Source organism: Stigmatopora argus, chromosome 14 (assembly GCF_051989625.1).
Source record: "Stigmatopora argus isolate UIUO_Sarg chromosome 14, RoL_Sarg_1.0, whole genome shotgun sequence".
Taxonomy (NCBI): domain Eukaryota; kingdom Metazoa; phylum Chordata; class Actinopteri; order Syngnathiformes; family Syngnathidae; genus Stigmatopora; species Stigmatopora argus.
This window is the reverse complement of record NC_135400.1, coordinates 14,669,638-14,684,825: the sequence shown is the minus strand read 5'-3', so window position 1 is coordinate 14,684,825 and position 15,188 is coordinate 14,669,638. Positions and strand designations below refer to the sequence as shown.

The 15,188-nt window shown below is 39.5% G+C and overlaps 3 protein-coding genes across 5 annotated transcripts in view; 2 read left to right on the top strand and 1 right to left on the bottom strand.

Moving 5' to 3' along the window:
* mrtfbb (myocardin related transcription factor Bb) overlaps positions 1–10,968 on the bottom strand; it is a 32,921-nt gene extending 21,953 nt beyond the window's left edge. For 2 of the 3 annotated variants that reach the window (XM_077619970.1, XM_077619972.1), the window contains exons 1-3: positions 10,896–10,966; positions 9,562–9,650; positions 2,680–2,866 (exon numbers count right to left, since the gene is read on the bottom strand). The gene's annotated coding sequence lies outside the window, so the exon portion shown is untranslated. Of the gene's footprint in view, positions 1–2,679; positions 2,867–9,561; positions 9,651–10,248; positions 10,671–10,895 lie in introns of all 3 variants that reach the window. The other variant, XM_077619971.1, reaches the window with a different exon arrangement.
* shisa9b (shisa family member 9b) lies at positions 5,752–11,312 on the top strand. Its single transcript, XM_077619974.1, has 4 exons — positions 5,752–6,353; positions 7,208–7,314; positions 8,912–9,052; positions 10,283–11,312. The coding sequence occupies exons 1-4, from the start codon at positions 5,893–5,895 to the stop codon at positions 10,708–10,710; spliced, it is 1,137 nt and encodes a 378-aa protein (XP_077476100.1). The 5' UTR covers positions 5,752–5,892; the 3' UTR covers positions 10,711–11,312.
* A 1,606-nt stretch (positions 11,313–12,918) lies between these two features.
* On the top strand, positions 12,919–15,017 carry igfals (insulin-like growth factor binding protein, acid labile subunit). Its single transcript, XM_077620057.1, has 2 exons — positions 12,919–12,980; positions 13,047–15,017. The coding sequence occupies exon 2, from the start codon at positions 13,052–13,054 to the stop codon at positions 14,780–14,782; it is 1,731 nt and encodes a 576-aa protein (XP_077476183.1). The 5' UTR covers positions 12,919–12,980; positions 13,047–13,051; the 3' UTR covers positions 14,783–15,017.
* Positions 15,018–15,188: the final 171 nt, after the last annotated feature.

Below are 15,188 nucleotides of genomic sequence, written 5' to 3'. Positions count from 1 at the left end.
AGCTATATAGATATGTCTGTGCAGCTTCAAAATGTGAATTTATTACTTTTTAGAATTACTTTGATTATTGTGATGACTAATAACTTTTTGTATTATTTATTATTTTAATGTTACTATATTTGACTAAAACATTGCTTGTGCCTTTCATTCAAAAACACCAGTTTAACTCAAGACCAGTTATTTTATTTAAGGTGGCAAATGAACCTCATGTTGACTTTTAGGAAGCGAATGGAACATTCCTGTGTTTAAAACCCTCAATGTGACGTTTTCGGTCGCTTGTATATCACTGGGACACAAAAAAAGCAAAAACATTATTAAAGTTGGGGGAAAAAAATTCCAACAACTATTAATGCGGTTAAGAAAATGTAACCAAAGAAAGGATACATAGTTACGACGCTTAACATTTATTTTGGGAATGTCAGATACTAATAAAAGCGGAAAAGCTAACAGTACATCCTTCACCGTGGTGGAAAAGGTCATAAAATGATTGGCGCAGAAAAATGGGGGATCAAAGTTTGCTTTTAAAGTATGCGCATGACAGAAATATGATAAATACGACCATGCACTGCTGCCCTCTACTGTCATATTTTCAGCTTTTGCAATCCAACAAAAATAGAAATTACTTCAGCTGGAGAAAAAAAAAGTCAAAAAAAATGCAGATTTACATAAAAGGGTTAAATTACCAATTTTGGAGAAATGCTATGCGTCTTAAAAATAGAAAATTAAGGATTTTTTTGGATTGGAATCTGGAATATTTTTTAATCTGGATCTCATATTTTATCTCTGTTGTGTGAATACTGTACAAGACATTTAAATATTTGCTTTATTCTACTCCCTTCTGAGCATACTGATTTAATTTTATTATTATGATTAAAATTGGATAGATTATTATTTTGTGTTTCATTGGTTTTTACTGATTTTTTAACTGTTTTATTGGTTCATTTATTTTTATCTCTTCTGGCATATGTCCAAAATAAAGCTGTTTTTAAAAAAAAAAAAAATCAGTTTAAAGGATATCCAACTCTATACCTCTTTATCTAACATTTTTCTCCATTCTTTGAAGTTTTTTATAAAGCCATCAGTGCAAGATCATTTAATTTCACCCCTCAATTGTCAAGGTAAGTTATTAGAACAGACATTAATAAGTGCCTTCTTATTTAATATGCTATATTTGTGATTAGGGTTCGACGTAAAAATGAATATTGAATGAATTAGCTAGCATCAGCACCCATTTATCAATACAAAAAAAAAAACCTGTATTTGTAAAGAAAATGAAGTTAGAGTTCTATTTGACGTTACGCCTTGCGGTATGTTTTTCTTTTTTTGGCTCTCTCATCAAATAGAATGTGTTTTACTCATTTCCAAGGCATGTGTTTTTGGTTGGCACAATCTCCCTATTGGAAATAGCGTTAATTCATCTCAAATGTGTTTATTGCGCTGCCCGTAGATATGGATGTTATCCCATCCCGGGATTAAATCACCTGCGACTCCCTCCGGACTCTCATTTAAGATGCCTTGTGTCAGAAAAACTGCCAAAATGGTGCTGCCGTGTTTTTCCTGGGGAGATCGGCTTTAGGGCTAAAAAAAAAAAAAGTTTACGGTCTGAAAATAGGCCTGATCGAAGCGCCGCATTTCACGTTACATCGCAGCGACTTGAGGCAGCAAAAGCCTGGTCGGTGTCTTCTATCAATTTTTTAGGCATTCCTAAACTTGGACAAGGTCAAATCGTGTTCAATTCATCTAATCTGCATGATGGCTTTGTTTGTTTATGGGTTGATGGCTAAATTAAGGGCGACAAATCATGGAATAATCCTGATTTTGAAGGATAGTCCAATATTTCCAGTCACATGATTGCAACACACTGCAGAACAAAGATAAAATGTCCAGTGAAAACAAAAAAAGGCAAGAATATCACGATAGATATAAAAAAAAAAAATCTACAGTTTCCTAAATTGATTTACAGTAATGGGGAGGCACTGTTTTGTTCAAGACGAAACGTGGAACGGAATGTAGGTTGAACGCAAGCTTCTTATTGGGTCGTATTCAATGATATTTTCATAATTTGCTGTGGGCCAATTATAAAAGTCAAGAAAACCACAATAGCTCAATTTATAGCATTTTTTTTATATAAAAGGTATTGATGTCAGAAAAAAAATCCTGAAATTCTACAGGTTTTCTAAATTAATTTACAGTAATGGGGAGGCACTGTTTTGTTCAATATGAAACATGCAACGGAATGTAGGTCGAACGCAAGCTTCATATTGGGCCGTATTCAATGATATTTTCATAATTTGCTGCGGGCCAATTATAAAAGTCAAGAAAATCATGATAACTAAATTTATAGCATTTTTTTAAATATAAAAAGGTATTGATGTCAGAAAAAAAAATCCTGAAATTCTACAGTTTCCTAAATTAATTTACAGTAATGGGGAGGCACTGTTTCGTTCAAGACGAAACGTGGAACGGAATGTAGGTCGAACGCAAGCTTCTTATGTGGGCCGTATGATATTTTCATAATTTGCTGAAAACCAATAAGAAAATTAAAAAATGAAAAAAAAAAATAGACCGGCAGGTCGAAATCTGTTGTTTGGACACCCCTGTTTTGGCTCAATGTTGGACAATTTGTGACATACGTTTAAATACAAAAGATGTCAGAATGCAAAAAACATATGAATGCACCTGTGTGTGACCTTTAAAAGCCCATGGTTGTCTTCCTCTCGGCACCGCCATCCATCTCATCATAATGATGCTCAGCTGTGACGGCGGATCACGGAGGATCAGGTCCGTCTCGCTAGCGCTGGTCATCGCGATTACTTTTTCAGTTTCCATGACGATGTTATCCCCGCACTCCAGCGCGGCGTGCAAACTGAAGAGGAAGGAAGACAAAAGGGAGAAATGTCAGCGCGAACGGCTCGCAATCATTTTGTCCATAAATTACACCGCTCGCACGTTCACTTCGCATCAAATTTTCCCATTACCTGACATTAAAAGGTACAGATCCTGGACATTTAAATGACATGTTTTCAACCATTTTTTTTCTTAAGAGCATATTTTATCTGGCTATTTCTGAGGATAAGCATTACAGAAAATGGAAAAAAATGACCCTTTAAAGTGCAAAAACACTTTTTAAACACCTGCTTCCTGTCAGCTTTTTCTCAGCGACGATATTAAAAGCATTGGCTTGTCCAAATGAGCAGAATTAAACCAGTCTGGCTTTGAAAAGAGGGAGATCATAGAAAGTTATGAATATTCTGCACATCGACAGGCTGCATCAAAGTCTACGGCGAGGTCGAACGTTCACGTTAGTCACAATATTCACATTATATTCTCTTTTCAGCCTTTACACCACTCCTATGGTCTGCAATCTACATTCTAAACATGTTTAAACTCCATTTTTCTAACCATGTACGCATAATGACCATGCACCCCCAATAGGAATATAAACTGTTAAGATGTAAGAATAGTATGTTTTTGTTAGCAAGTGACTGGTATATAGTTGGATGCAATTTAAGACTAATTGTGGGCAAGTTTATTTCACTTACCAATTGAGGAACAACATGGTATGAAGATCCTTTTTTGGGGGGGTAGGCCACTAAATGAATCTAAAAGAGGCAAATCTTCACCTTAACATATTCATTTATTTATATTGTTTTGTTTGGATTCTCAAATGTTTGCTATCTGTAGCCCAGTATGGCAGTTAACTGAGAGCAGTAGGTGGAGTTTGAACTTGATTAGTTCCCACCCAGTCACACCTGAATCGTTAGTTCCTTTAAAAAAAACTCAAAAAACTAATGCCCTGATCCTTTTTTTTTAAACAAATAATAAAGCTTACATGCCTTTGCTGCTCTAGTTTTGTTCATTTCTATATATTATATATATATATTATATATATATATATTATATATATATATATATAAATAAATATATATATATATAAATAAATATATATATATAAATATTTATATATAAATAAATATACATATAAATATATATACACATAAATATATATACATATAAATATATATATACATATAAATATATATATATATACATATATACATATACACATATACATATATACATATATACATATATTCATATATATACATATATATACATATATATACACATATATATACATATATATACATATATACACATATATACATATATATATATATACATACATATATATACATACATATATATATACACATATATACATACATATATATACATATATACATATATATACACATACATACATATATATACATATATATATACACTTATTTTTTTATTATTATTATTTTTTTATCAGCACTTTTGCCACCTGAAGCTCATATTTAGAACTGCAACTACTTTCCATTAGTGAAACTAATGTGATTTTTGGCCTCCAGTGTTGAAAAATTCTGTTAATTTGATTGGAACAGTAAAAAAAAAGAAGTTGTTGTCTTCCTTGTGAACAGCTCATTATACCAACTACTCAGAATATCCCCAAGGAGGAGTGAGCAAGTGAGCACTGACTAGACAGACGGCCGATGTTTGTCCTTCACATCCTAAAGTGGCTCCCACACAATAACACATAACTGGCGTGGATGACCCTCTTTTGAGCCAAATAACGGCGGTAGTTCAAGGGCAAGACGTATGTTATTTGACCAGTCGGGAGCCGTCTTCCATTCCTGATTCGCAGTTAAAAGCAACGTGAAAAGTTTCCTCCTTCAGGGAGCGCATCGCAACTATTTATAGCAGACGTTGGAGATGAAACAAGGCAAAAGTCCCCCGGTGGCCAATTGTAAATAAAAGTAGCCTCCCACTGAGAAGATGATTTCGCATCAAAACCTCAAAACAAAAAACGGATTTCTCAAGTGGCAGATGGCAAGCAAGCATCCTTTCACTAATCATAAAAAAAGCTTCTCTAAAAATAAGCTACTGACTAGTTGTTATCTCTCTCTATCTTTTTTATGGTAAGCAATGAGTTAAAAAGTATTTTTTAAATGATAATTAAACAATTAACCCACTATAATTTTGTTTGTATTCATTTTAATTGCATTTATTTTTTAAATTAGCATTCTATTAATTTATAAATGTATTGGACGTGACAAATTAGACAACAATGATTAATTATTACATATTCCATTTTTTTTAAATGACCAAAAATAGCCACTGTTCGAGTAAAAAAAAAAATCTTTCTTTTTCTTTTTTTTGGAATTGAATTGAAGACTTTTAATTGTCATTATGAGCATAATGAAATTTAAAGCTTCACCATGAAGTGCACAAAAAACAACAACAGACAAAATAGAGACGAGCATTGTGTAATATTTGTAAACAGAGCATTTAAATATTGTCTGCCATTGAGTTGTTGCATTATTTTTGCTTTTCTACAACAACAACATCGGTTAAATTACATATTGAAAAAAAAATGGATCAGATTAGAAGAAAAAAGGAACATTTAGCCATACTTTTGCTATCAAAATGTGTTATCAATATCATTTAACATCTTTTGCCAACTACCACCACACATACTCTGTGACCTATGCAAACTCATTGTCACTTGAAAAGGAGGTCCATGTAGTGACCACTATTCCCAAAAGTGTTCATATTAAAAAATAATAATAATAACAACAACTCATATCCACCCAAGCACACACAAGGACCCCCAACCAAGCCCCCTCCCTTTCTCTCTCCCTCTCTTGTTCATCCTCCCTCAACCAATTTCCACCATCTCCTCCATCTCAGTGCTGGCGAGAAGCGACCCGAATTCGATCTGGAACGAACTTGCGCGGGATTGGGCGAGCGCGCGTGGCGCCCGGGTTTTGGCGCAAAAGCCGCAACCAGAGCGCTTTTACGCACGGATGCGAGCTGGCCCCGACGGAAAAAAACCGAGACAAGATGCGTGGCGTCCCCCTGCTGCTCGCCTCCGTCCTGGCCGGGGTCTCGGCGGACGTCTCGGTGTTACCCGACGTCTCCAACCGGTCGACGACGGAGACCCCCCCGCTGGCGGAGGACAAATGCCGCGGCTATTACGACGTGATGGGCCAATGGGATCCGCCGTTCGTGTGCCACGAGGGCAACTTTGTGTACTGCTGCGGCACGTGCGGCTTCCGCTTCTGCTGCGACATCCGCGGCTCGCGGCTGGACCAGAGCAACTGCAAGAACTACGACACGCCGCCATGGATGACCACCCGCAGACCGCCGTTCAAAGCGGACGTGGCGCAGGACGCGGGGAAAGACAGGACCGGCGTGGTGGTCTACGTGGTCTGCGGCTTGGTGGCCATCGTGGTTCTCGTTGGCGTCTTCGTTAAACTCGGTTTGGAGAAGATGCGGCGACCCGACGGAGAAAACGTGGCAAGGTAATACTTTTTGATGAGTCTCGAGTTCTTCTCCTGATTTACAAGGCAAAGCGCCATTTTTTTTTAATGGTATTCCTTCACTTGTGTCCAAGTTGATGCACTGTGAAGGACACGCTAGAGCAATGTGGAGCTAAACTTTTTCTGTATTACGAAAAATAACAAAAAAAAGCTTTTGTTCTTCCACTAAAGCCAGCCAGGTTCGACTATAGAGCTCAATGTTGAGAATAATAGACTGGTTAAAAGGACATCTTGATTCTAGGTTACAGAGTATGTGCTGTGGTAGTTAGTAAAAGTGGGAAATGGATCATAAAAAGATTCAATTGATGTCAATTCCAGCTCCTCCCAGTGAAAACTGGATGCCTATTGCCGTCAATGGCAGCCCAAGACAAGGGCTAAGTCACAAAACAATAATCGTTCTAAAAAAATTACAAAAAAATATTAAATAAAATGTTCCCAGGGCAACGTACGCACGAGACATACTTATTTAAATTTTCAGCTTTTGATATGTTCAGTTGATTTTTTTTTAATTAAGTTTTGATTTTTAAAATGAATTCCATTTCATTTAGAGCTATTCATATTTTTTCTTACTGTTTTTTCAATTATTATCATTTGACTATTTTTTTTCCATTTGCTTAAATGTATTTTAAAATTCTAAATCCGCGCAACACTACAATACTACAATTAAATGTTCTTTGCGGCCTGAAAATATTGTCCAGCAAAACATTTAAGAACTAAAAATCGAAATTTGTGCACGAAAAAAACTTGATTTTACCGTTTCCCCCCCAAAAAAACAACACATTTTTCAGCATATTTTGGGATCCTCATATTGCTCTTTCTTTCTATTGTCTTGACAGAACTTTGGCACATGTGATCCGCCATCCTGCGCCACAACATATGGACGAGATGAACCTGGGCCTGCACTATGAAAACGTGCAGTCAAGAATCGCGATCGACAGTCTCCGTAAGTCGCATAAATCCGGCGTAGAGTCGTTAATTTATTGATCGTGAAGGAGACCCTCACTGGGAAGTAATTCAACCAGACTGTGGGACAACTGGTGAACATTTTTCCAGAAGCTAAGATGCCCACATACTAACTCCATGGACAAATCTGACCAATTTTCCCTCTTTTTGATCAAATTCTGCACCCACTATGGATGGCAAATTCAAAATCAAGTCTTGCGCGTAACAGCCGAACACTGAAAATGACCCAATTAAGTTGAAATCATCTTAAACTAAAGCAGGTCAACAAGTGGAGAGTTTTTCTTAACGAGCTAACACGGATCAAATCAATCCTCTTTCATTATTTCTTTCGAATGATGCACATTTTTTAATTCATTTTGTTTTCGCGTATGACGACTTGATAGTGGACAAACTGCAATTCTTAATGATCATGAATATGTATTTTTATTTTATTTAAAAAAAAAAAGCCCCCTTGTTTTGATGTTTGGATGTGTTAAAATAAAAGCAGTCATGTAAGGGGAGACAGTGTCGGCAAGTTGAGACTTTTCCCGCAATAATTAGCTCAGTAATAAAGTCTCTTGCTGACCAATGGGGAATAAGAGTCTCATTAACCTCATTCTGGATTAATGATCTGTTTTTCCCACAGAAATTCTACAGCAAGGAGTGCTGGACTGGAGCTGCTAAATTACGATCCAGGGATACGTAGACTCCAAAATAAGTCATAAATCGATTGATTATGGTGACCTTTCAAATATAGCCATCATTTATTAAACTATGATAAATAATCTCATCACTGGATTAAATTCTTATCTTAAAAAAACAAATATTTTCACTTAAAAAACAATCTCACAGCTGCTATGGAATATCATACATCCTAATTTGTATTTTCCACAACTGCCTTGGCCCCGCCCACTAAGTCTGCCGTCTGCTAGCATGCGATTCATATGCGTCCTAATTCCTCTTTCAACATTTACTAGCTAGCGCCGCACTATAATGATAGAAATGTTGATCCATTCTGGTTGTGATGTCACAATCACAAAGGGAACGCCACTTTTTTCAGCATTCTGGTTGTGACATCACAACCAGAATGCTGAAAAAAGTGGGCGTTGCCGATGCACTGTTACGGATGAGTTGAGACAAAAAAAATCTACATGCAAAATGACACAAAAACAGTCATTTTCAACATGAAAAATAAATTTATCTTTCCTTAAAATTCTTAAATGCTGCTTTCAATTTTAACCGTACCACTTTCCGACAACTTCTGATTACACTCTTGGGCACATTTCCAACATACATCCAAACAACCCGAATTTTCACACTAGCCAAACCGTTTGAATCTAACGGCGACTTCCTGAACATCTGTTCCCACCATCATAGGAGGCCTTTCCACTCAATGCGCAGACATTAATTACGCAGATGTCTTATGTAGGATTGGGCGAGTGGCCACCAGTTTCCAGCTGCATCCGCAGAAAGACTCACATATGCAACATGGTACACACACATTGTACAGCTCGTTTGTTTCTCCGACTTTGCCGTACGTTGGCGAAACTGCCTTTTAAGAGCAGTTTCTAACATCTCTTCCAATTTGACTCTTTCAGACGGCTCCCAGTTGAACAACATGGCGCCGACATCGCCTCTGCTAAACGACCAGTACACGCTACTGGACCAGATCAGCAGCCCGTACGAGCCGCAGACGTCGGTCATGGACCTCAACAAGTACGCCACTCTCAAGGCTATCGGTAAGAATTCCAAAAAACACGATAAAAGAGAGATGAAGCTTTCTTTTTTTAAATCAATAGACCGCCACGTATTTATAGAACTGGTTTGCAAGTGATCATTTTGGAACAGATCTGACCTGAGGAGCTGCCAAAATCTTAAAGCCAACTGAAAATAGAAACACTAAAAAAAGATTGTTTAAAAATACGTTGCAATACATAGATCAATATCGATATTGAAGCTTTTTTTCTTTTTTTAACCAATCTCTCCTGGGGACGGTTTCAGGATGACGCAGCTCAAGTTCCTTCCACTAAGATCATGGAAGTGCGTGTCAAGAAAACAGATAATTAGCCCCCATCTGAAGTAGAGCAGATTTTAGCTAATGAGATTGGAGGCTATCAAAACACGGATTGGATGGAACACAGCTATGCTGATAAACCACTTCGTTTTAAAATAGTGGAGCTGCTGCACAGGGAGAAAAAAAACCTGAAACTGTTCAGAGCAGTTTGGGATTTTGAAAAAAATGACTTACCGTAACCGTTGCTCATGTGATGATGACCGAAGGCATCGCAGTTTGCTCTCTTTATGATCGTCTTCTTCATTATTTATGAAATGTGGACCCTAAAGTAATAGACGTGAAATTAGGATTATGAATTCCAATTCAATACAAACTTTTGTGCAAGAACAGGCATGAATGAAAACCATTGTTTTTCAGAAAGAAGCAAATCTAAAAGAAGTCTTTTAACGCTTTCAGGAACAGCGCTGGGCTATTCGAAAGTTCCTAATTTGATTTGAATGTAACAAAAACAAGACAAGATTTTTGGTCATTAAAAACATTATTGTAAACAATAGCATTTACTGTTGCATTTTTCTTTTCAATTATTATTATTTCACTTTTAATCTTAATTCCATATAAATATGTAATTAAAGCGATGAATTCATACAATAGTAATGCAAACTAAATGAATGAAATCCAAACGTATAAAAACCGAAACACACTAAAGTTGATTTTGTTTTTGTAGCAATGAACTCATTACATGCAATAAACGTCAAAAAAAACTGTGAAGACTGGGTGATCTTTTAGTACCATTACGAGACGTCCAATTCATTTTGTCAGATTATGCCGTCAATTGCAGCCAATCAGATAAATGAAAGCCTTAACCAATCACAGTCGATCGATACAAACCGATGTATTGCTACAACCCCAGTTTTAACATACCTATTTTCTTTTCTTAAATGGCTGATTTGAACAGGTCTGCTATCAGCCGATGAAATCGATCAACGGGTTAACGTGCCCTGGCCGTTCTCTCCGCCAGCAGAAAAAGCGAACGGTCGCTTCTACGCCAACGAGCAACGCCAAGTGCCGGGCGCGCCGCCAACCAAGTGCAGCCTTCCCATGGCGTGCGTGGAAACGGAGCCCAGCAACCCCTACAGCCCGGCCAGGCAGACTACGTCCAGCAAGAACCAGAGTCGGAGGAGCCGCGCCCCCCAGTCGCTCTACTCGGGCTCCTTTTCCAGCCCGGCCACGCCGACGCAGTGGCAGAGCGACGACGCGTTGGGGCTGAGGCAGTGCTTCGGCCCCACCAAGCTCTGCTTCACCCAAAAGGAACTTCAGAACAGTCGCAAACTGCCCCCGCAGACCTTCCTCGTCACCAACAGCAAGACAGAAGTGACAGTATGAGGTTCTAAAGTAATGTCAACGTGACTGTGGACTATTCGGCGTGCAGTTAAGAGAACGTCAAGAACTCGGGCAACTACCGTAGAACGTCGTAAACAAAAACTGAAGTTCGCAACACTTCTCGTCTCCCGTTCCACTTATTTAAAGAATAACATTCCTTGTTTACGGTAATATAAATAAACACTTACATCTTCACAATGATGTCGATGATGTTTCTAGTCCATGTTCCATGTTTTTGTGGGGAGTCGGTTTTGGAGTCTCTGTAACAGACGGAAAGAAACGTTAGCAGTCGACTGGGGAATTTATTCTCAGCGCCAAATTCAAGGGTAAACTGAGGCAAAGTCAAGTTGTCTGACAAGACAAAAATAAGCGCAGCACACCGACTGTTTTTATTTTCCAACTAGCATCTTGGCAAGCTGGAAAAAAAATCTGAAAATAGTCTTTGGATAGATGTTGTTGTTACCTTGCCTGACATTTTTGACTTGCAGTCAGACAACAAAAACATAACCATGACAAAAATGATCATATTTTTGGAGAGCTCTTTTCCTTTGTCACTCAGACTATTTATCAAGTCCACTGAGAATAAATTCTCATTTACGCTGATATTAAACTGTCCTCAGATGACTACAATGTCGACAGAACGATCTGATCGGGCGTATATTTTAATCTCTGTCCAAAACATGACCATTAAAAATATTCCAACCACGCCTCGGGCACAGGTTGATTTTTCTTTCCCCCCACTCACTCTTATTGACCTACACTTCTGTCTATATTTATTCACTGCACTCCCCTCAATGTAGAACAGGAGCCTTGGGCAACTGACGGGTAACACTCATCATAATAGTGTCCTCATCACCTTAAAATGACATACTTTTACCTGCTTATTTGTGAGCAAGTTGACATTCAGGTATCTCCATCAAATGGCCCATACGATGAACTACTCGGCTAGCTAAAAAACGACACATTTGCGTCATGTAATGAGATCCGCCACAAGAAATCCATCCAATTTTTTACTGTGCATTCGAAAAGTTCTTAGCCCATACTCATTGCTATGGCATTATTAGTTTACGCATTTTGTACTATTGTATTGATTGTTTGGCTGTCGGTTTCTCCTGACGATATGGCCGCTATTAATAGTACCCCCGGGGTTCTGCGTTGTGTGTGGGGCTGTCAAAGGCACCACATTTAAAAGCGCTGAGACCACCTGCATGGGTGAAAGGCCGCTTAGGCGCATCTGTTCATCTTTGGACACTCCAATTTTTTCAAGAGGAATTGTTGGCAATTAATGGAAATTTGGGTCAGCAATTGAATGAATAACTACGGTTGAACTACATCTACTAGTGAAATAAAGCTTGCTACATCCGTGCTTGTTTGTAATGTGTATTTACACAGGTTTCAAAGGTGGCTTTACTCAGAAAAATGTACTTGGATAACAGCCTAAACTCATGAATACAAAACTAAGCGAAAATAAGAGCTAAAATGGAAAACTGTCTTTAATAGAATAGTGATTTAAACGAAAGGTTTACCACTGTATTCCATTCAAAGCTGTTTTTGTTTTGTTCTTCTGTGCGAGAAAATGACTAATTCTGCAGCTGTGTCTTTTTTAACAACTGCATTGATCTAAAAAAAATCTCTTTGCAGTGTCGATCTATTGCAATGAAATTGCGCACACACACGCAAATTGTGTTATCTGAATTTGGTTGTCCTCGAGAGCATCAGCGGTTCATGGCTGTCTAAAAAAAACTGAGTAAGAGTAAACAAAAAGTTAGTCATTATGATTACCGATTAGGAAATGTACCTTAGGAACAGAACTGACAAGAAGTCTCGTGTATAAAAAAATAAGACAGAATATGATTGAATTATGTCACATCCGGACTCCTTGATGCTGCATTTTTTGTGAATGGAGAATGTATACAAAGTTGTTAGTGTAGTGCGACAGGGTTTATCTTATCTCCAGACTACTGAAAAGTATATCATTTACAACGTAAAGCAAATGCCCTCAGTTGCAACATATTTAGCCAAAGACCACCAAAACGTGGATGAACAAAGCCGTTTCTACAAAAAAAGAAGGATATTGACTCCTTCTAATTTTCAGTTGAGTTGCTTTGAAGGGATTCCCTTTTTAAAAATGGAAAGGAACTGTGTTAACTGCAGGCATGGGTTTAAAAAAAAAATTGGTCGGGGTTTGTTAGCATACCCAAGATTGCGTAAGGTTCAGTTATCAGCAGCTTGCACACCACGCTCCTTCTATAACGAGACGTTCCTGGTTTAAGGTAAGTCATTTTTGCGGGACTGGGAGTACAGATTTATCATGACGTAGTTGAGCGCTTTGTTCACAGCTGGGATGCGAACCTTTGCACTGTTCTGCTTGTGGGCGCTGGGAACATTAGCGGTGTTGCCGGACCCCAGCCCGACCACCCAAGAAGCTATCCAGTGTTCCAAGGGATGTACCTGTCTGCACGATGACTACAGCGCGGACCTCAACATGTACTGCAGTGCCCGAAATTTCACCCACATCCCGACGGACATACCGAGAGGAACGCACTCTCTCTGGCTGGACGGGAACCTTTTCGCCACGTTGCCGGCGGCTCTGTTCAAGGATCTGGCCAATCTGGATTTCCTGAATCTGCAAAGCGGGCACCTGGCGACGGTGGACGCTCAGGCTTTCCGAGGACTTCGGTCGCTGGCTCACATTCACCTGGAGCGCAACCGCCTGCGAACCTTGCCAGGTACGGTCTTCCAGACTACGCCCAACCTCGCATCCCTCAGTCTGCACAACAACCAGCTGACCCGGTTGGAGGAGAGACTCTTTTCCGGACTTTCTCACATGTGGTTTCTCAACCTGGGCTGGAACTTGATAGCGGTCTTGCCTGAGAATATTTTCCAGGACCTGCAGGGTCTGAGAGAACTGGTTCTGGCCGGAAACCGACTGGCCTATCTGCAGCCGCAGCTGTTCCAGAATCTGGGCGAGCTTAAAGAATTGGATCTAACGGGAAATTTCCTCAAAGTCATCAAGGCCAACGTGTTTGTGAAACTGGTCAAGTTACGGAAACTTTACCTAGCCCAGAACCAGATTGTGACGGTGGCGCCGAGGGCCTTCTCGGGTATGAGAGCTCTCCGATGGCTGGACCTCACTAACAACAAACTGAGCAACCTCCACGAAGAGACCTTCCTGGGCTTGCACACCCTCCTCGTGCTGCGTCTTTCCAACAACTCTATAACCGGAATTCGGCCCAGGACCTTCCGCGATCTCCAATTCTTGGAAGAACTACGACTCAGCTACAACAGAATCCGTGCCTTGGGAGAACGGATATTTGAAGGACTTGGTCATTTGGAGGTTCTGGAGCTGGAGCACAACCAAGTTCAGGAAGCGCAAGTAGGGAGCTTCACGGGACTTTCCCACGTAGCGGTCATTAACCTTTCGGGAAGCTGCTTCCAGCGTCTGCCTGATCAAGTTTTCAAAGGTCTTTCAAAGTTGCACAGCCTCCATCTGGACAAAGGTTGCCTGACCACAATCACAAGTCAAGCTTTCACGGGACTTTCTGGTCTGCGGAGACTTTTCCTGCAGCGCAACAACATCTCTACCGTAGAACGCCAGAGCTTTTCAGGCCTGGTGGGCTTAGTGGGGCTGGACTTGAGCTTTAACAAATTACACGTTCTCACCAGCCAGGCGTTTTCCGGTCTGAAAAACCTGGAGTACTTGTTGCTGTCCAACAACGAATGCCGTCAGTTCCTACACAACGGAAGCAAGTATCTCCTCCCAAGGTTACGTTACCTGGACTTGAGGGCCAACGCGCTGACGGCTCTCGTCCCAGAATTCTCCGAGAACATGGAGAAGCTTCTTCTGTCCGGAAACGGCTGGAAATGCGACTGCTCCATCCTCCCGCTGCGGAACTACAGTTTAAGAAATCCGCAGGTTATCCCTCGCCAAGTAGAGACCCACGCTGAGGGAGAAGAGCCTGACAGTACCATAACCATATACAACAACATAACTTGCGCAGGACCCGCACGTCTGGCGGGTCAGGATTTGCGAGATATCGACGCCGGATTCTTCCAAACTTGTAGATCCGCGTAGTGACAAATTTAGAGGAGGTTGGGAGAAAGTATGGACTTCTTCCACACAGGGAACCAAATGACCTACAACACAATAATTATATTTGTTCAGTCATTTCGGCGATAGACCAGAGGATGTAATAAAACAGCGGTATGATGTCAAATAATGGCACGTGTGTAGCTATCTCTAAAAAAATGTTTACTTTGTAGTTAGTGCTGTAAATTCTGGAACGTGCAATAAATGCGTTTAAAAAATATTTCCAGATGGGTTTTTTTGCTAACGCCAACTTTAGCTAGATCACAACATATGCTCAGTTTATAGTCCTACACAGTGGTGGGATGTAAAAATAAAATGCAAATACGTCTACCTACAGGCATATTTAATAGATTAATATATAATTTAAGAGTAGTTTCTTGTCATGAAGACG